Source organism: Zea mays, chromosome 2 (genome assembly GCF_902167145.1).
Source record: "Zea mays cultivar B73 chromosome 2, Zm-B73-REFERENCE-NAM-5.0, whole genome shotgun sequence".
Classification (NCBI taxonomy): Eukaryota; Viridiplantae; Streptophyta; class Magnoliopsida; order Poales; family Poaceae; genus Zea; species Zea mays.
Genome location: NC_050097.1, coordinates 53,263,277 through 53,278,860, shown reverse-complemented (window position 1 = coordinate 53,278,860; position 15,584 = coordinate 53,263,277). Strand labels below are relative to the sequence as shown.

The 15,584-nt window shown below is 46.0% G+C and overlaps 1 protein-coding gene across 1 annotated transcript; it reads right to left on the bottom strand.

Annotated features, from left to right (window-relative positions):
• Positions 1–4,275: 4,275 nt before the first annotated feature.
• LOC100284615 (phospholipase C) lies at positions 4,276–7,173 on the bottom strand. The gene is made up of 7 exons (NM_001372207.1): positions 6,841–7,173; positions 6,600–6,737; positions 5,616–5,714; positions 5,188–5,491; positions 4,855–5,078; positions 4,669–4,755; positions 4,276–4,556 (listed from the first exon to the last, which is right to left on the bottom strand). The coding sequence occupies exons 1-7, from the start codon at positions 7,096–7,098 to the stop codon at positions 4,401–4,403; spliced, it is 1,266 nt and encodes a 421-aa protein (NP_001359136.1). The 5' UTR covers positions 7,099–7,173; the 3' UTR covers positions 4,276–4,400.
• Between the last annotated feature and the right edge of the window lie 8,411 nt (positions 7,174–15,584).

Here is a 15,584-nt window from a genome sequence, read left to right as displayed (position 1 = left end):
AAGTGTCGTAGCAGAGACTGTGAAGACGAGTCGTCGACTCGGGAAATCCAAAAAGTTGGCGGATCTGACTGGCAGTAATGGTGACATCCTCGCGCTCAAAGCGAAACCTCATCCAGTGATGATCCGGGTCAATCCAAACAGAGGCGTAGAAGACTCATACCCATTCCTCAACATACCTGCCGCTGGTAGTTAGAAGGGTCTGAAGGCCAGGCAGATAAGTGAGGTGCGCCTCAGAGTCAGCACCGGCTGCAAGCAGAAAGGCTGGAAGATCCAAAAGCCGGTGCACTCGCAGAGCTATCTGAGCAGATATCTGAGCTCTGAAAAACGACTCCTGAATACGTGTGCTGAAAAGGTCACCTGCTGCAGGGTCTCTCTGAGCTGGTAGCCAAGACTCCACGGGTACATATCTGAACCTACGTACCCGTGCCGCTGTAGCACGCTGAAGGTCAAACAGTCGAGGATCCGTAGCCAGGGGTCGAACCTCAGTCTCATCGCGCTCCCGGAATCGAGGTGGAGGGACAGGAGGAGCTGAGGCGGGAGCGGGAGGAGGAGGAACAGTGGAAGCTGGCGTAGTGGAGGTAGCGGGTATGGCTGTGGAGGTGGATGGGGCAATAGGAGTGACGGGAGCAGGCAGAGTGGGTGGCGGAGTGGAAGCGGAGGTGTGAGTGGAGGAGCGAGGCCGGGAGGTGACACGACGAACACGGTAGGCGATCTGATCTGACGGAGTCTGCGGCTGATCTCCAAGCTCGGCCTGCGCAGCGGCTGCTGCAGCCGCTGCCGCTGCACGGGCTGCTCTGTCCGTACGCCGCTTCTTGCGGCCTTCCTGCTGCTCCAAGTAAACAGTCTTGCCCTTGACCTGCCTGAAGGGGCGACGAGGATCCTCATCATCGCCTCCCCCTGGCGCCGACACATTCTTCGTGCGCGGCATCCTGAACTGATGTCTGCAAATGAGAGAGAGTGACTAAGCACAGAGCAAAAATGACCGATAGATTTAGCAAAAGATGAGATGACTACCTGGAAAGCTCACACGAGAGGTGACGATCCAGGCAGGACGGGAGACGGCACACGATCAATCAAGGTCACTGAAATGACAGAAGAGGTGAGCACGTATTAGTCACATAGTCATAAGTATATGAAATGTGAATAAGTACATACACAGAGAGATATGGCACAGAAAACACGAGACGAGACGATCGATAGGTCAAACGGCGTGAAAACGACGTTTGAATGATAAATAGTGCCATAGGAGGTTTGGAATTCGAATTGAGACACAAAACGATATGGAATTGAGCCGAAACTTCACGAATAGGTTTATGAGGGTGAATATGAGTGAAGTGTGTGCTTGGTTTGAATTTAGGCGAAGAAAAAGAGATTTGGGCACTCGGCTCGGAAACGATCGCTCGAAACGGGGAATTTGGTGAAATTTAAGCCTGGAAACTCGGATTGGCGTGAAATTTGGCAAGGATGTTGCTGGAAGTGTTGTGAAGATGCCTGAAAAATTTGGGTTCAATTGGAGCATTTTTGGCTGGTTTGGGCATTTTACCGAACACGTGGCGTGCGAGGAATTAGGGTTTCGGTGAAACGGCTATTTGAGGTGGGAAAACCCTCCCGAAGGAGCTAAGAACCTGCAGGGATACTCAATACACACAGAGACACACATACCACAACAGGGATTCACTAGATTTCTCAGGATTTGGAGTTTTTGCACAAAAGGGAGAAGTGGGAGCCTCTGCTCACCAGAACAGAGGGAGAAGAGAACTGAGGGAGTGGTCTGCTCACCAAGGAGGGAAGGAGAGGGACACGAGGTTGCCGGAGCCCAGTCGGAGACGGTGGCCGCCGGTGGAGGGAGATCGCCGGCGGGGGAGAGGGAGGTGCCAGAGAGACAGAGAGGACGGCTGGCGGGGGAGTAAATGAGCCTCTGGCTCGGATGCAGGCTGGAGGCCTTTTTTTAAAACGCGATATGGGCGCACCGGACAGTCTACAGTGCCTGTCCGGTGCACCAATTGAAAGGATCACGATGCCCAAGAGGGGGGGTGAATTGGGCTTTTCTAAAAATCAACACTAATTAAAACCTAAGCAAGAGCTAAGCAAGAGCCCAACTTCACCCCAACAACTAGTACTAAGAATATAATACTAGAAATGCAACAAAGCTAAGATAATACTTCAAATACTTGCTAAACAAATACACAATGTAAAGTGCTTGAATTAAGTGCGGAATGTAAAGCAAAGTTTAGAAGACTCCTCCAATTTTTCCCGAGGTATCGAAGAGTCGGCACTCTCCACTAGTCCTCGTTGGAGCACCCGCGCAAGGGTATCGCTCCCCCTTGGTCCTCGCAAGAACCAAGTGCTCACTACGAGATGATCCTTTGCCACTCCGGCGCGGTGGATCCCTCGAGACCGCTTACAAACTTGAGTCGGGTCACCAACAAGATCTTCACGGTGATCACCGAGCTCCCAACGCCACCAAGCCGTCTAGGTGATGCCGATCACCAAGAGTAACAAGCCGTAGACTTTCGCTTGACCAAGAGAAGCCTAATGCAAGTGGTGTGTGCTCTAGGTGGCTCTCACTAGCGCTAATGAGGAACAACCGCGGATTATGATTCTCTAATCTCCTCACTAGGCTTTTGGTGCTTGCAATGCTCTAACAATGTGCTGGAATAAATGTGGAGTGCAAGACATTGAATATGGTGGGTGGAGGGGGTATAAATAGCCCTCACCCACCAACTAGCCGTTACAGGCATTTCACTGCGCAATGGCGCACCGGACAGTCCGGTGCGCCACCGGTGCGCCAACGGTGCGCCACCGGTGCGCCAACGGTCGTTTCCAACGGCTAGTTCTGACAGTAGCCGTTGGACTCATGGCACACCGGACAGTGAACAGTTCACTGTCCGGTGCACACCGGACAGTCCGGTGAGATGTCCGGTGCGCCACTAAAATTCAACTCCCAAACCTGCGCTCTCGGGTTTCTGCGGAGGGAAAGCCTCTGCCGCGGACCAGCCTGGCCCCACCTGGCAGAGGGTGCACCGGACAGTCCGGTGCACCAAGGCCAGAAACACTAACTCTTGTTTTTCAGCTGATTTTCAAATCGGTTTTCGTTCTAACTTGTGAGTGAGTTCTAGAGTGACACCTAGCACTGTGTATGAGTGTGATTGTGCACCAACACTACACTAGAACTCTCTTGGTCAAACTACTCATCGACAACCCCTCTTTATAGTACGGCTAAAAGAGAATAAAAGACCTAACTAAACCGCGAGTGTCCACATCTCCTTGACACTCAGACTCCGTAGACCTTCACCTTTTGTTTCGTCGTTTTAGCCGTCGCTTCGAGTTCTTATCTCCGGGATGTTTTCACCGTTGTAGTACTTCTACCTGTCATGCGACCTAACTTACCATTTGTCTCTGCAAAACACACGTTAGTCACATATAATATTACGTTGTCATTAATCACTAAAACCAACCAGGAGCCTAGATGCTTTCAAGACAGCCTTATGGTTTAGGGCACCTCTGTTTCCATATGGATCTGGAGTGGAGTCTCAACTACGAAATTTTCATCTTCATTCAAGAGCTAGTTTCTATTGTACCACATGGTTTAGAGCGTGTTTGGTGTGTGGCGTGTGGCGCCACGCCACGCCTAAGTTGGGGGCGGTCGAATCGGCCGCCACAACTATGGCGGGAAAAGTGTGGCTGGTGGCGGCGGCTTAGGCCAGGTACCAAACACGCCCTTAGTCTTTCAACCACCCTAACAAGGCCATATGATACAACCAGTTCTTGGATATTGTTGTGGTTGTCGTACTGTATAAGTACTTTGTTTTTATTGTTTTTGAAATTTAATGAGCTTTATATAATTATGTAGTTTCCTTTTTAGAAACCTATGTGTTTTTAATGTTTTTCCTTATTCACTAATGTGGTTGTAGGCTGAAGGTAAACATTGTGCACTAAAAAATTTGCATAGATAAATGCTAACGATGGTTGATATAGCTTATGTTTGGTTAGGCTATGAGTGTGAAAAAAATTGTTGTAGTCGATGAGTTGTGAAAAAGGTACTTTGCAGCCTCTCATATTACCACTTGATGATCTATATAAATAAAAGAAAAATAGATTACTAAAGGGTTAAATTGCAAATTTTGATATAATTTTTTAGTCGTCAATTGGTAGATGTGAGAAGCTGCAAAAGAGGCGTTTAGTGTGAGATCATGATTAAACGCAGTTTTCCGCATCTGATTGTTGATGTTGTGTTAACCTTGTATATGCACTCTGTCTTATACACAGACTACCATGGACTAAGCTGCTAGCTGGCTTCAACCAATCTGTCATCTGTGTGTATATATACACAACAAAATGCGCTCGGTGCCTGCAACCAAACCGATCCGTATCGGTCTATACAACAAAATACGTAGAATTCACAGGCCCAGAAGAAGAGCAAGGAGAGAAGGCAGCAGGATGAGCCTCTGCCATTGCAGCACCGGCGGCGGCGGCCTCCACGCCGCTGCGTCAGATGAGGCGTTGAAGATGCCTCTGGGCGTCCTGCCGTGCCGGGGAGTGCATGTCCCGTTGGCCTGCTCAGAGTAGACACACACACGCACAGTGTTCCATCTCAGCAACTTACACGAGAGAATTTTACTAGCTAGTAGAGAGGCTCATGTGCAGCGAGGAGCTGGCATTACGTACGTTGCAGGCCGATATGCTCCCGCAGCCGCAGACTAGGCCGCCGTTCGCCTTGTCCGTGGCCTCCGCCGCGCCGCCCCGGTCGCTCCTCTGCGTGCAAAATCCACAGCCCAGGTTCAGACTTCAGAGTTGAGCTAGGAGCTACGGAGGAGATGAGACGACGGAGTACGACGGGCGGAGCTGACTCACCTTGTAGAAGTCCACGGCGATGAAGTTGGGCCACCGGTCCCCGGACTTGTCGTGGCAGGCGGTGACCATGTCCAGCAGCTGCGCCGAGTTGTCCTTGCACGCCGCCGGCAGGTTCGGGAGGTCCCTGAAGTAGTTGACGAGCACCAGCGACCTCGACAGGTCGTTCATGGCGGCCGACTCGGCGCGGTTGTGGCACGTCCCCTTCACCATCCCCTTGGTCCCGTCTGCGAGCAAGACCCGGACCCGGACCCGGCCGTCAGAATCTGCCATCGCTCATGTTTGTGTATACTGTATAGAACAGAAGGACAGGGACACGGTGACGGAGCAGCGTACACTGGTTCTCGACGACGTAGCGCCACTCGTAGGCGACGCCCTCGGCGGCCTCCTTAGCGGCCTTGGAGGTGAAGACGAGCAGGCGGTGGTTGTCGCGGACCATGTCGCTGAGCAGCGGCCAGTCGCCGCCGCTCTTGGGCATGCGCCAGGCGGGGAGCACGTAGCGCGCGAGGCCCGACGCGTTGAGCACCCGGGTGAGCCCCATGGGCGACTCCACGTAGTCCTCCACGAAGATGGTCACCACCTCGGCGGGGTTCCGCGACAGGAAGCGCTCCACCTCGCGGAGCACGTTCACCGCCGGTTGCTGCCAGTGCCATTGTTGCCGTCGCCAGCAGGGGAACTCGAGGTCAGAGACAGAGCTGGTCTACTTTACTCCGTGGAGGCGAGCGATCTAATGGCTAATCAGTGGACAGGGAGGGAGAGCTTACAAACGCGGTGAAGTTCTGGCAGATGCCGCCGTAGGAGTGGCAGAGCCAGACGTCGTTGCGGAAGTCGTACATGTCCAGCATCAGACCCCTCACGCCGTTCTGCACGACCGAAGCGACAATCTCAGCTGAAGGACAAAGAATTCACGCGGGGGCAAATCTACGCGCTGCACGGGTCTAGCAACCGCCAACCAGAGTCATTCTAAAGCTTTTTTTAGCTAGGCAAACAAACCAGAAGAAGCGCGATGTTTGAAGGCGAGGTAGCACCCTCCCCAGCCCCCCAATCCGTCTTTGTCGAGGTGACATCATGGCGAAGCAATGAGATGAGAGTATGAGACATTGACTGCGGTGAGATGTCATGACACATTGACGCGCAGGCCACAGAAACACGCAGGAGCACATCCAGCGCGCGTGCCTACCCGTAGTGCAGTGCCATGTGTGCCGCGATCACGCTTCAAGCAAACGCAGCCGCAGCAGCAAGCCCGGCGTGTGGTGTGAGCTTCGCTGCTCTACCCCGACACCGCGGGCGTGCACGCAAACCCGTGTTCGCTCGCAGTCGCCGCCTGGAGCGCGTGCGTGCACGCGTCGGCACCCGGAGAGAGCGCCCGCGACACCTGTTGGCTGTCGCGTCGCGCCCGCTCGGCGGCACCCCACGCCCACGCCTACCAGCTGGACGGTAGACACATTACTAGTTGTAGCCTAGCAGGAGTATTCTCATGCCCAATTATTCCTTGGCCTAGTGCCCGTGTCTCCAATCAGACCGTGGAAGCAGGAGGAGCTGGCAAATTCAGCTCCAGGATTCGACGGAGCCGAAGGAACCAGCCGACACCGTGCCGTACGCCTTAACTGCACGTCCTACGTGGAAGCTAACGTTTGCGTGCGTGGCTCGCCGCGCGCCGCCGGCCCGCCCCCACGGGTCACCCACCCCCGGACGTGGACTGCTGCATGGGCGGAGGAGAGACAGGATGGAGAGTGGAAAAAACTCACGTTGAGCTGCTCGGTGACGGTGTCCTGCTGGTTCCACGGCGTGGCTATGGCGACCCCGGTCTGCGACCGCTGCCCGAGCCGCGCGAACGAGTTGTGCGTCGTCAGCCACGCGTAGCGGTTGAACGGCAGATCCCGCGCCTGCCACACAGCCCACGGCGAGGAGCAGCGGCGACACGCCACAACTGTCAGTGTCGCCGGCGGCAGCAATCAATCCAATGGCAGTGGTAACGTGCGTACGTACCTTGGTTTGTGGGTCGACGGGAGCGACGCGGGTGCAGCGCGGCCGCACGTTGCCGTCGGCCACACACGTCTCGCAGTGCAGCCCGGCGTCGCAGTTCCGGTCCAGCGCGCACGTCTCGCCCACCTTCCGGGCCGACACCACCACCACCGCGCCGGGCGGCCCGGGGGAGCACAGCGTCAGCATCAAGAGGACGGACACGGCGGCGGGGACGCGCCGGAGAAGACGCGCCGCCGGCCCATCCCTGCCCCCGCCCGCCATCTCCTCGCTTCCTTGTTTTCTCCTCTCGCCGCCGCCCGCTACTCTAGCTCCGGCCGAGCTGTATCTGTATGTTGTGCTCCGTTGCTGGCCTGAGCACGGAACTTTCAGCTTGCAGCCAAAGAAGCCAGGAGGAGGAGGAGGAGCAAGCAGGCTGGTGCGTGGGCGGCGTCGCTTCGCTCCGCTCGCGTCTCCGAGTGGTGCTTGTTGTGTGGCTTGCAAGGCCGGACATGCCAGTGGCGTCGGCACGGCACCCCGCCGTGCGTGGTTTTTCTCGGACCCGGTCGCTCTAATTTCGTCTTTCCTTCCGCCCCGCGCCCCCCGCGGATGTTGGCCGTTTGGTGGGGACTGGGGAGTGCCTCATCCGCCGTGGGCCCCGCTCGTCGTGTCACGGGTGGAGCCTGGTCCTGCTGTCCTGGAAGCGGAGGGAGGTGGCCAGGTGGGCTCGGACGCGGCGGCATCCGGCGGCTCCAGGCTCCAGCCCGAGCTGACCGTTGCGGTGGTCCGGTGCGCTGCCGCCGCGGCCCGCGGGTCATCAACTGCCAGGTGAGCTGGCAGCAACCGCAGCTCGTTGAGGCCATGATGGCATGATTTGTTTGTTATTGGCATTTCTCGTGCTGTTGTGATCCCATGAGGCGTTGTATCTCTGTTCGAGAAATGGGCTACATGCCTCCTTGTGGACTCCATTTAATTTAATTTAATGTGGAAATGATGTATTTCAGCTTTCTAAAATTTTGCATGTGATCGGACGGGCTATTTTTGTATGTAGATCAAAGTCGGACGGGTTTGGAGCTTCTCCTTCCTTCGGATATTTCACATGCGCTCTTGCGCGCCGGGCTAAGAATTTTTTTCAACATACATCTTAAACTCGGGATCATAAATGTATATGAATGGTCTGAAAACACTTTCAACATACATCTTATATGATTCCTTTCTTTAGTTTTTTTTCATTGGAGGAAGTTATGTAGTTATTATTATTAAATTTTCCTCGCAACTAGAGAATTCACAGAAATCAGAATTATTGAGAGAAGCATGGATGGGGAAATATAAAATTGGATGGAAGAGGTTCACGCACAAAAACAATCGCAAAAAAAGAATAGAAATATGAATACTCGAATAAGAACACACGAATGACAAAAAACACACTCCCTCCGTTTTTTATTTATTTCATTTTAGTTTAAAAATGAACTAATCGGCAATAAATATTTGAGAACGGATATAATATTTTTGATTAGCATGCAATGTTATCACTTTGTACTCTCTACCATGTGACCTTGTAACCAAATCGCTACGATGATGTCAAGATGGAGTGGACTATGTGTTGAGCAAAAAAATGACAGGCGGTCTGTTCGGCTCTAGGCCCGGACGTCCGTGGTGACGGTGCAGACGGTCTGCACGTGAACATAATGAGATCTGACTTGTAACTGGTTCATACCTCCCTCTTATATAGACAAAGGGGTACAGCCGATTGATTCCCCACAATCGATCAAAACAAATTTACCTTATCTGCATTGTTCTTTCCATTCATTAGGAGTATGAGTAATCTAGCCTTAATTTAGCCAAAGTATTTTGTCATACTCGATCTATTTTTCCACCTCTCTTCTGCTCGACATCGTCTAAAGACGTCTTGGGTGGTCTGCCGACCTCAAGACAACACTTGGATATCTCCTTCCCGACAGGCTTCCTCCTGGGAGGCGATATTTAAGTTCCTGCGGAGAAAAAAGACTATGCACCATCGTGGAATGTCTAAAAACACGCAGGGAAGAAGTCGCTCCTGCGGCAAGGTCGCGGACCGTCCAGCCTAGGGCCACAGACAATATTGCATAAATAATTATGATTGAATTATTCACTAGTTGGCAAGAGCTTGTTCATTATGCTCTTCTCCATGACAGGGGGCTCATTAATGGCCTATTTCCTCTATGTTAAACTCTTGCTCTATCACAACCAATAGGTCGTGTTGGATCAACATTGTCGAGTGATGTAGAGCTATAATCGTCGTCCAAGTTTGGCGAGATCTTTTGCTCTAATGCTAGTCGTCGACATTATGTCGTGTGCACCACTATGGCTGATGGCGAAGAGAACGCCATATGTACTCGAGCTTGAAGTCGACTTTCATTAAGCTTGTTGCAGAAGCTCTTCTTTGTCACTTCGAGAAGCATAGCATAATCTACTCCGCTCAGGCGGGCCTCATACAAGCGATTATAGATGCCACTGAGAAGGATGACCTTGTGGTTGCTTATCGACCATTGATTCTTTAGTTGTTTGGGGCTACAGTGGGGAGGTTCAGTGGTGATAAATGTGATTGATAAACCATTATTGTTTATCTGGTTATGTAATAAGGCCATGTTCTTATATATATATATATATATATATATATATATATATATATATATATATATATATATTTGCACTCGCCACTAAGTGTGTAGCTCACTTTTGATAGGATAACCATTGCAAAATTAATGAAAAATCTTGAAGAAGGACAAACCATGTTATATGCATATAGACATAGTTTAATTCAAGTCAATTATGAATAAAGTTTAGAATAAGTTCTCCCTGTATCGAGATGATCTTGGTGGCAATTGTTGTCTTGAAGGAAGTTTTCACAAATCATCTCCACCCCTTTAGAACCTCCCATATTTTTCACATGTTACATCTTTTCACCCTACTGCCACCTTAAATGGTAATTTATGACAAAGAGGAAGAAGTTTAAATTTGATATACAAAACTAGTACTAAGGGGTAGAAGTTTAAATTGGGGGAGAAAATTGAGAGAAAATAATGATATGCAAAAAGGGAAATAGGAAAGAAGAATCAATAACAAAAGGAAAGCACAAAAAAATACGGGGAGAAACGGTGATGAACTTGGTTCTTGCATTTGAAATATGCATTTCCATATGTTGTTGACTCTTTTAGTACCTTACTTATCATCTAGTGGTATATGTTCATTGTGATGCATGATAATTTGATAAACATACATAAACCAAGTAGTAATCTAAACTTAAGAATATCTATTTCATTTGTCAAGCGGTATCTAGACACCCTCGCGATAATGTTGATCTCATAAAGATTTCTAGCATGTGTAGCTGTCCAAAGTGCTAAGGATGAGAATTTCCAAGTGGTATTCGAGTAAGGATACTTTCTTCAAAGGTATATCACATAAACCTTAGCATAATCCGGTAGTATTTGCTTCTTTCGCAAATCAAAATCTAACATATGCACAGGCTCAAAGTTTGGACACACATCACATATGCGAGGGAAGCTAATACTACCAAATAGGATTTGTGAAACTTTCCGAAATGGTTAAAACGGTTTGGACAAGCAAAACAAATTCGAACCAAGTTAGTAATTCATATCTGTATATAGCACTAGCTTTGGATTCAAAATTTAATTCATATCTTTGTATGGTTGTCATCAATTATCAAAAAAAAGAGGAGATTGATGTATGGAGCTGTCATCGCCTAAAAAAATTAAAAAAAGAAAAAATCACAGTTTTAGCAAATCCCTAATTCTCCTATTAATTAACCATCACAATTGTTGAGTACGCATGCGTTGTACACGCATATCTAGGCTTGGCATAAAAGAAGAACGCACTCGTACATGCCAAGTCGTGAGAGTGGTTGGTTGAGCTTTGAAGGCAGCAAAGGAACAAAAAGACTAGCGAGAGGATAGTGTTGTGGTATACTCAGTAGTAACGAGATTGAGAGAGAGACAAATGACAGTTGTAGATCTTTATTGCAGAGAATCTGGTTTATATACATGTGGATACAGTGTCTCCCAAGGGGTGTGTCCCTTGGGAGAAAACTGTCAGGGGAGAGGGTTGATCACATGACAATATTTTGTAACACTCCCCCTTGATCAATCCAAGTCCACTAGATCATCTGCAAGTTTTCTTCCAATATATCATCTCCTCAAAAACCCTGTGGGAAAAATAAGGAGTACACAATGTCTTTTGGATTATGAGTAAAACTCATATTGAACTCCAAAAGAATATGCTTGTAATCATCAAGCATAAAAACCCCTGTGGGGAAAAGTCAATGATGAAGCATATAGCTTAGTTGATATTACCTCGTTAAAAACTTTGGATGAGAAAACCTTAACAAGGCAAAACTCATACAAAGAAAAGAGTGTAATATGATGGTATAAAACAGGTCGAATATCACGGAGAATTACTCCCCTGATCTTGCAAACACTTGAGTCTTCTCATACCAATCACCTCAACGCATTTCTGAAAAACGTTGAGTATGGTAGAGATTTTGTGAATAGATCAGCAAGATTATCACAAGACTTTGCAAGATGTTAATGTTTCCATTTTCCTGTTTCCAGCTGAACAACACAAGCTCAATTATCCTTATGGATAATGGTCCGCGGTTCAATTGAACCACAATACGACATTGTTCTCCAATGGACCTCTAGCCCAAAGAACAATAATATGTCTATAGTCATCATCTCAAAAACCCCAGTGGGGAAAATAAATGATGAGACATATAACTCAGGCTAATATTTATCCAAGATAATCTTGCCAGAAAATCTGAGAAATCAACATATTAGCTGAGTCTCCTTAAAAACCCAGTGGGATAAATAAAGATAGTAGTCATACTCTATTGTTGATTCATTTGAACTCTAGGGAGATAAACTCATAACCTAGTTCAAATACAACAATAACTATGTCATAATGTATCATCCTTGAAAACCTCTACGGGAAAAATAGATGATACGACATAGACCTTGTGTTGATGTTGTCTCGTTAAAAACTTTGAATGAGAAACCCAAACAGGGGGAAAACTCATGCAAAGAAAAGAGTACAACATGATGTATAAACAAGTTCTTTCGATCAAGAGGAAACTCCCCCTGATCTTTGCAAATTACTAAGTCATCCCATACATGCTCTCAAACACATTTAAAATGTGGAGTAAGGTAGAGACTTAGTTCGTAACTTGTTTTCATCTAAACAACACAAAGTAATATTATCTCCATAGATAATAAGGTCAATGATATAAAATCATGACGACCACATACCTTCAGTATGTAGTATATCATTCTGTACAATCCCACGAAGTGTGCTACAGAATGATTAGTGTAAGTGACCACTAATCTCTGTTGATAGACATTTATCAAATAGTAGGTCCAACTCACCAGAAGTATGTCATTGATCTTGTATCTGGGGATCTTCTATAGATATCCAAGATCAGTATATCTAAACATAAGGAGAGCATGAGTACACCTGGAAATCATAACTCGATCTCATGTGCTGCTAGCTAGCAAATCTTTGCAAAGCAATATCCGGCCGGATGCTCTTGCAAGATACAATAGCACATCTCATGATCTGAAAGAATCAAATAACCATGATTCTTTCATATTGAATTTCTTCAATATATGTTGGATATAGACAACTTTGTATCTAAGATACTCAAGATAGTTTACTTTGAATTGAAAATCTCTTTTAATTCATATCCCCTATCTCGAACTCCGTCGATAAGTAATGTATGTTTAGAAATATGCTGCACATATTTACACTAAACATATCATTCTTCGTGTATCCCTTCAGAAGGAAGGATTCACTAGGTCAAATGTACCATATTTGACCTGGATGCTCTAAGTCACAAAGACTTTTCGAGCATCACAAATTTGTGATTGATGATTATGTATTTGGAATCCTTCAAGACTCCACAAATACCATAATCCAGTGACCACATAAGCATATGTTGTCACTACATCTACCAACTGCAAAGGTAGATGATTTACTGCCCATATTATTGTATCGGAATTTAACTACTCACAGTAGAGGAGAATTTATAGCATTAAAATAATGTTTGGGTTTGCGTATAAACCAGTTGCTACTAGCCATGCTTTCTCACCACCTCATTGTTTCCAAGTCCATGAAAACAAACTTGTATCCACAGTAAGATACCTTGAAGTGAAAATAAGTTAATACTTCTTTCCGGTGAGCAAGGCTATCTCTGCAACATTGTATCACTCAACAAGATCCAGTTTGAGCATACTCATGCTCTGCTATGGCCATAGTCTTTTGGATCACTTGGAGTGCATATACAATTTGCTGAGATGTATGTGTCGACACTTGTAGCTTTTAAATAACACAATTCTCCAGTTGACATAAAGTCATTTTTATGTACCCTTATGATTCCTCGTGAAATCCCAAAACGAGAATCAAGGGCTTCCGATAACCTAGCCTCATCAGTGCGCACTGAGCTAGGTTGTGAATGTCTTCCATTCACAGGATAATCAATATCCTTTAGGTGTCCACCAACACTAGGTTGGTTACCAACGAATAGATGGTTTGCATTTACTATCTCAGAAGGTCTAGCCTTCAGCTGCTTGCAAGCATCTTAATCCCAATTTGTGACCATACTTCTCCCCCTCTTATTTACAACATCATTGTAATAGGGAGTTAAGTGGTTTTCCATGTAACCACTCTTTCTGGCACTTCTACATAGGATTAATTTGAGTGACACCTCATAGTAAATGCACATGGCAGTCAGTTTGCAACTTCTTGCAAATCATTCGAACCCAAAGGTTCAGTTTTAGTACGTGATCCTGAGCTTGAAAGCTTACTACATTCATTATAACTTCCTGGCATTCTTTTTGGTACTTGAAATCTCCCCCTAATGCCTGGAAAAGCTCATGATTCAAGCTAGCGTACGGGCCATAAATAGATTCTCAAGAAGAGATTCTAAAACTTAATGATCGACGAAGAATGGATTCTCACATAGATCCCCAGCTTTCTGTGTGCCCATACATGTACGCTGCGGTGGTGAGATTGGGAACATACCCAATGTACGCATGGGAAATCTTTTATGGATTCCCACGTACTAAAAAACATAGAGGAATTTGTACATGCAGTACGTGCAGTTAATCACAAGTCAGGAGCATGCAGAACTGCCTGACGCCAACCATAACTAGTTGGAAGTGACAATTCATTACTGATGGTCATCAACGATCTAATTTTTTTCGAATCTATCCCAGATTCATCATATCCTTTATGGATATCATTTTGAATACCAAGACAAACAATCATCATTGTAAGCACATTTGGTAAATTCAATTTAGTGTGGAGGCTAATGTGCTCAAGCTTGAGACATTATTACTTAATGGTCATGTGTTGTCCGAAGGACACACTTCAGGTCATCATATAAATGCACCAAGGAACCATATAAAGCCTTCAATGTCCATACCATTTCTGTAATGGACCACACTCGTTCTTTTGAAACAATTCAAAGAACTTAACCAAATCAGATCAGATTTTAAGATAAGAGGGACTTAAAATCTCATTCCCAATGATACTCATCAAGTATCTATCTTATGGGGAAAACATGACCAAGAGAATTGTCCATAACTTTTCATTTCATCCCAACAATGGGATGACCAATTCAATCTTACCCAGCATGGTAAGTATCATCACTTGAAAAGTTATAACATATGCAACACTTTGTATGGGAGGATGTATGTAGAATACATTCCATAAGAAATGTTTGTGAGAAACATATGCAATATCCATAACTTTCACCTTGTATTTCCACATGATAGTAATTTTATGGATATCTCTATAATTTGGTAAGATAAATTAGGATATATCAACACATCCTTGATACTTCCATTACCAAAAGGGGACTAGATATTAACATATCATGATATCGCGCGAAGCGATTGTTAAAATATTCTTTCCTCTTTCCAAAGGAATATGAGAATATTTTGTTTCCTCACTTATAGAGTTTGTGGCTCAATTCTCCACATTGCATGTTTCTTCCTCAATTGGAAGAATCCCTGTACAAGTTTGCACAACTCAAATCAATGAGTCTTCAACTCCCTTGATGAGTTGGTTCAACTCTAATCGATGAGTTTGTTCAACTCAAATCACATGAGTGATCAACTTCAATCGATGAGTTTGTTTAACTCAAATTCATATGAGTTTTTACACTCAAATCACATGAGTGTGTTCAACTCACACCGCATGAGTTGAACCTATCACAACATCAATTATGAGATTATACCAAATCTCATGCATCATTTAAATATTACTCAAAAGCAAATCATCTAACAAAGTGGTCTTCTCTTAGAAAAAGAAGTGTTGTTACATGATTAGTCCAAATCATGAATTACACAACTAACCACTATTATCATGTTAGATGGAAGATTGAAGTACACTTCATATCTTAGCTTTCATGAGTAGTATGCATCTATTGGGATTTCATATACATGATTAGATGCTTAGGCATACAACACTATACCATGTATAGTGTAATGACAAAAGAGTTTGTCATACTCATTGCCCTTCCCTTTTTAATGTGCTTATATATTTGCTTTCAAGCAAAAATATTTGAATACAAAGTGTTAGTCTACAACATAATGTAGACACATACTCATAAGTCCATAAGTCTTATGATTTTCTTTGCTATTCATTTTGCGCTTGCATATCAAGCCGCAAAAGCACATAAGTTCTTTTCATAAGAACCGTAAGAGAAAAAGAGCATC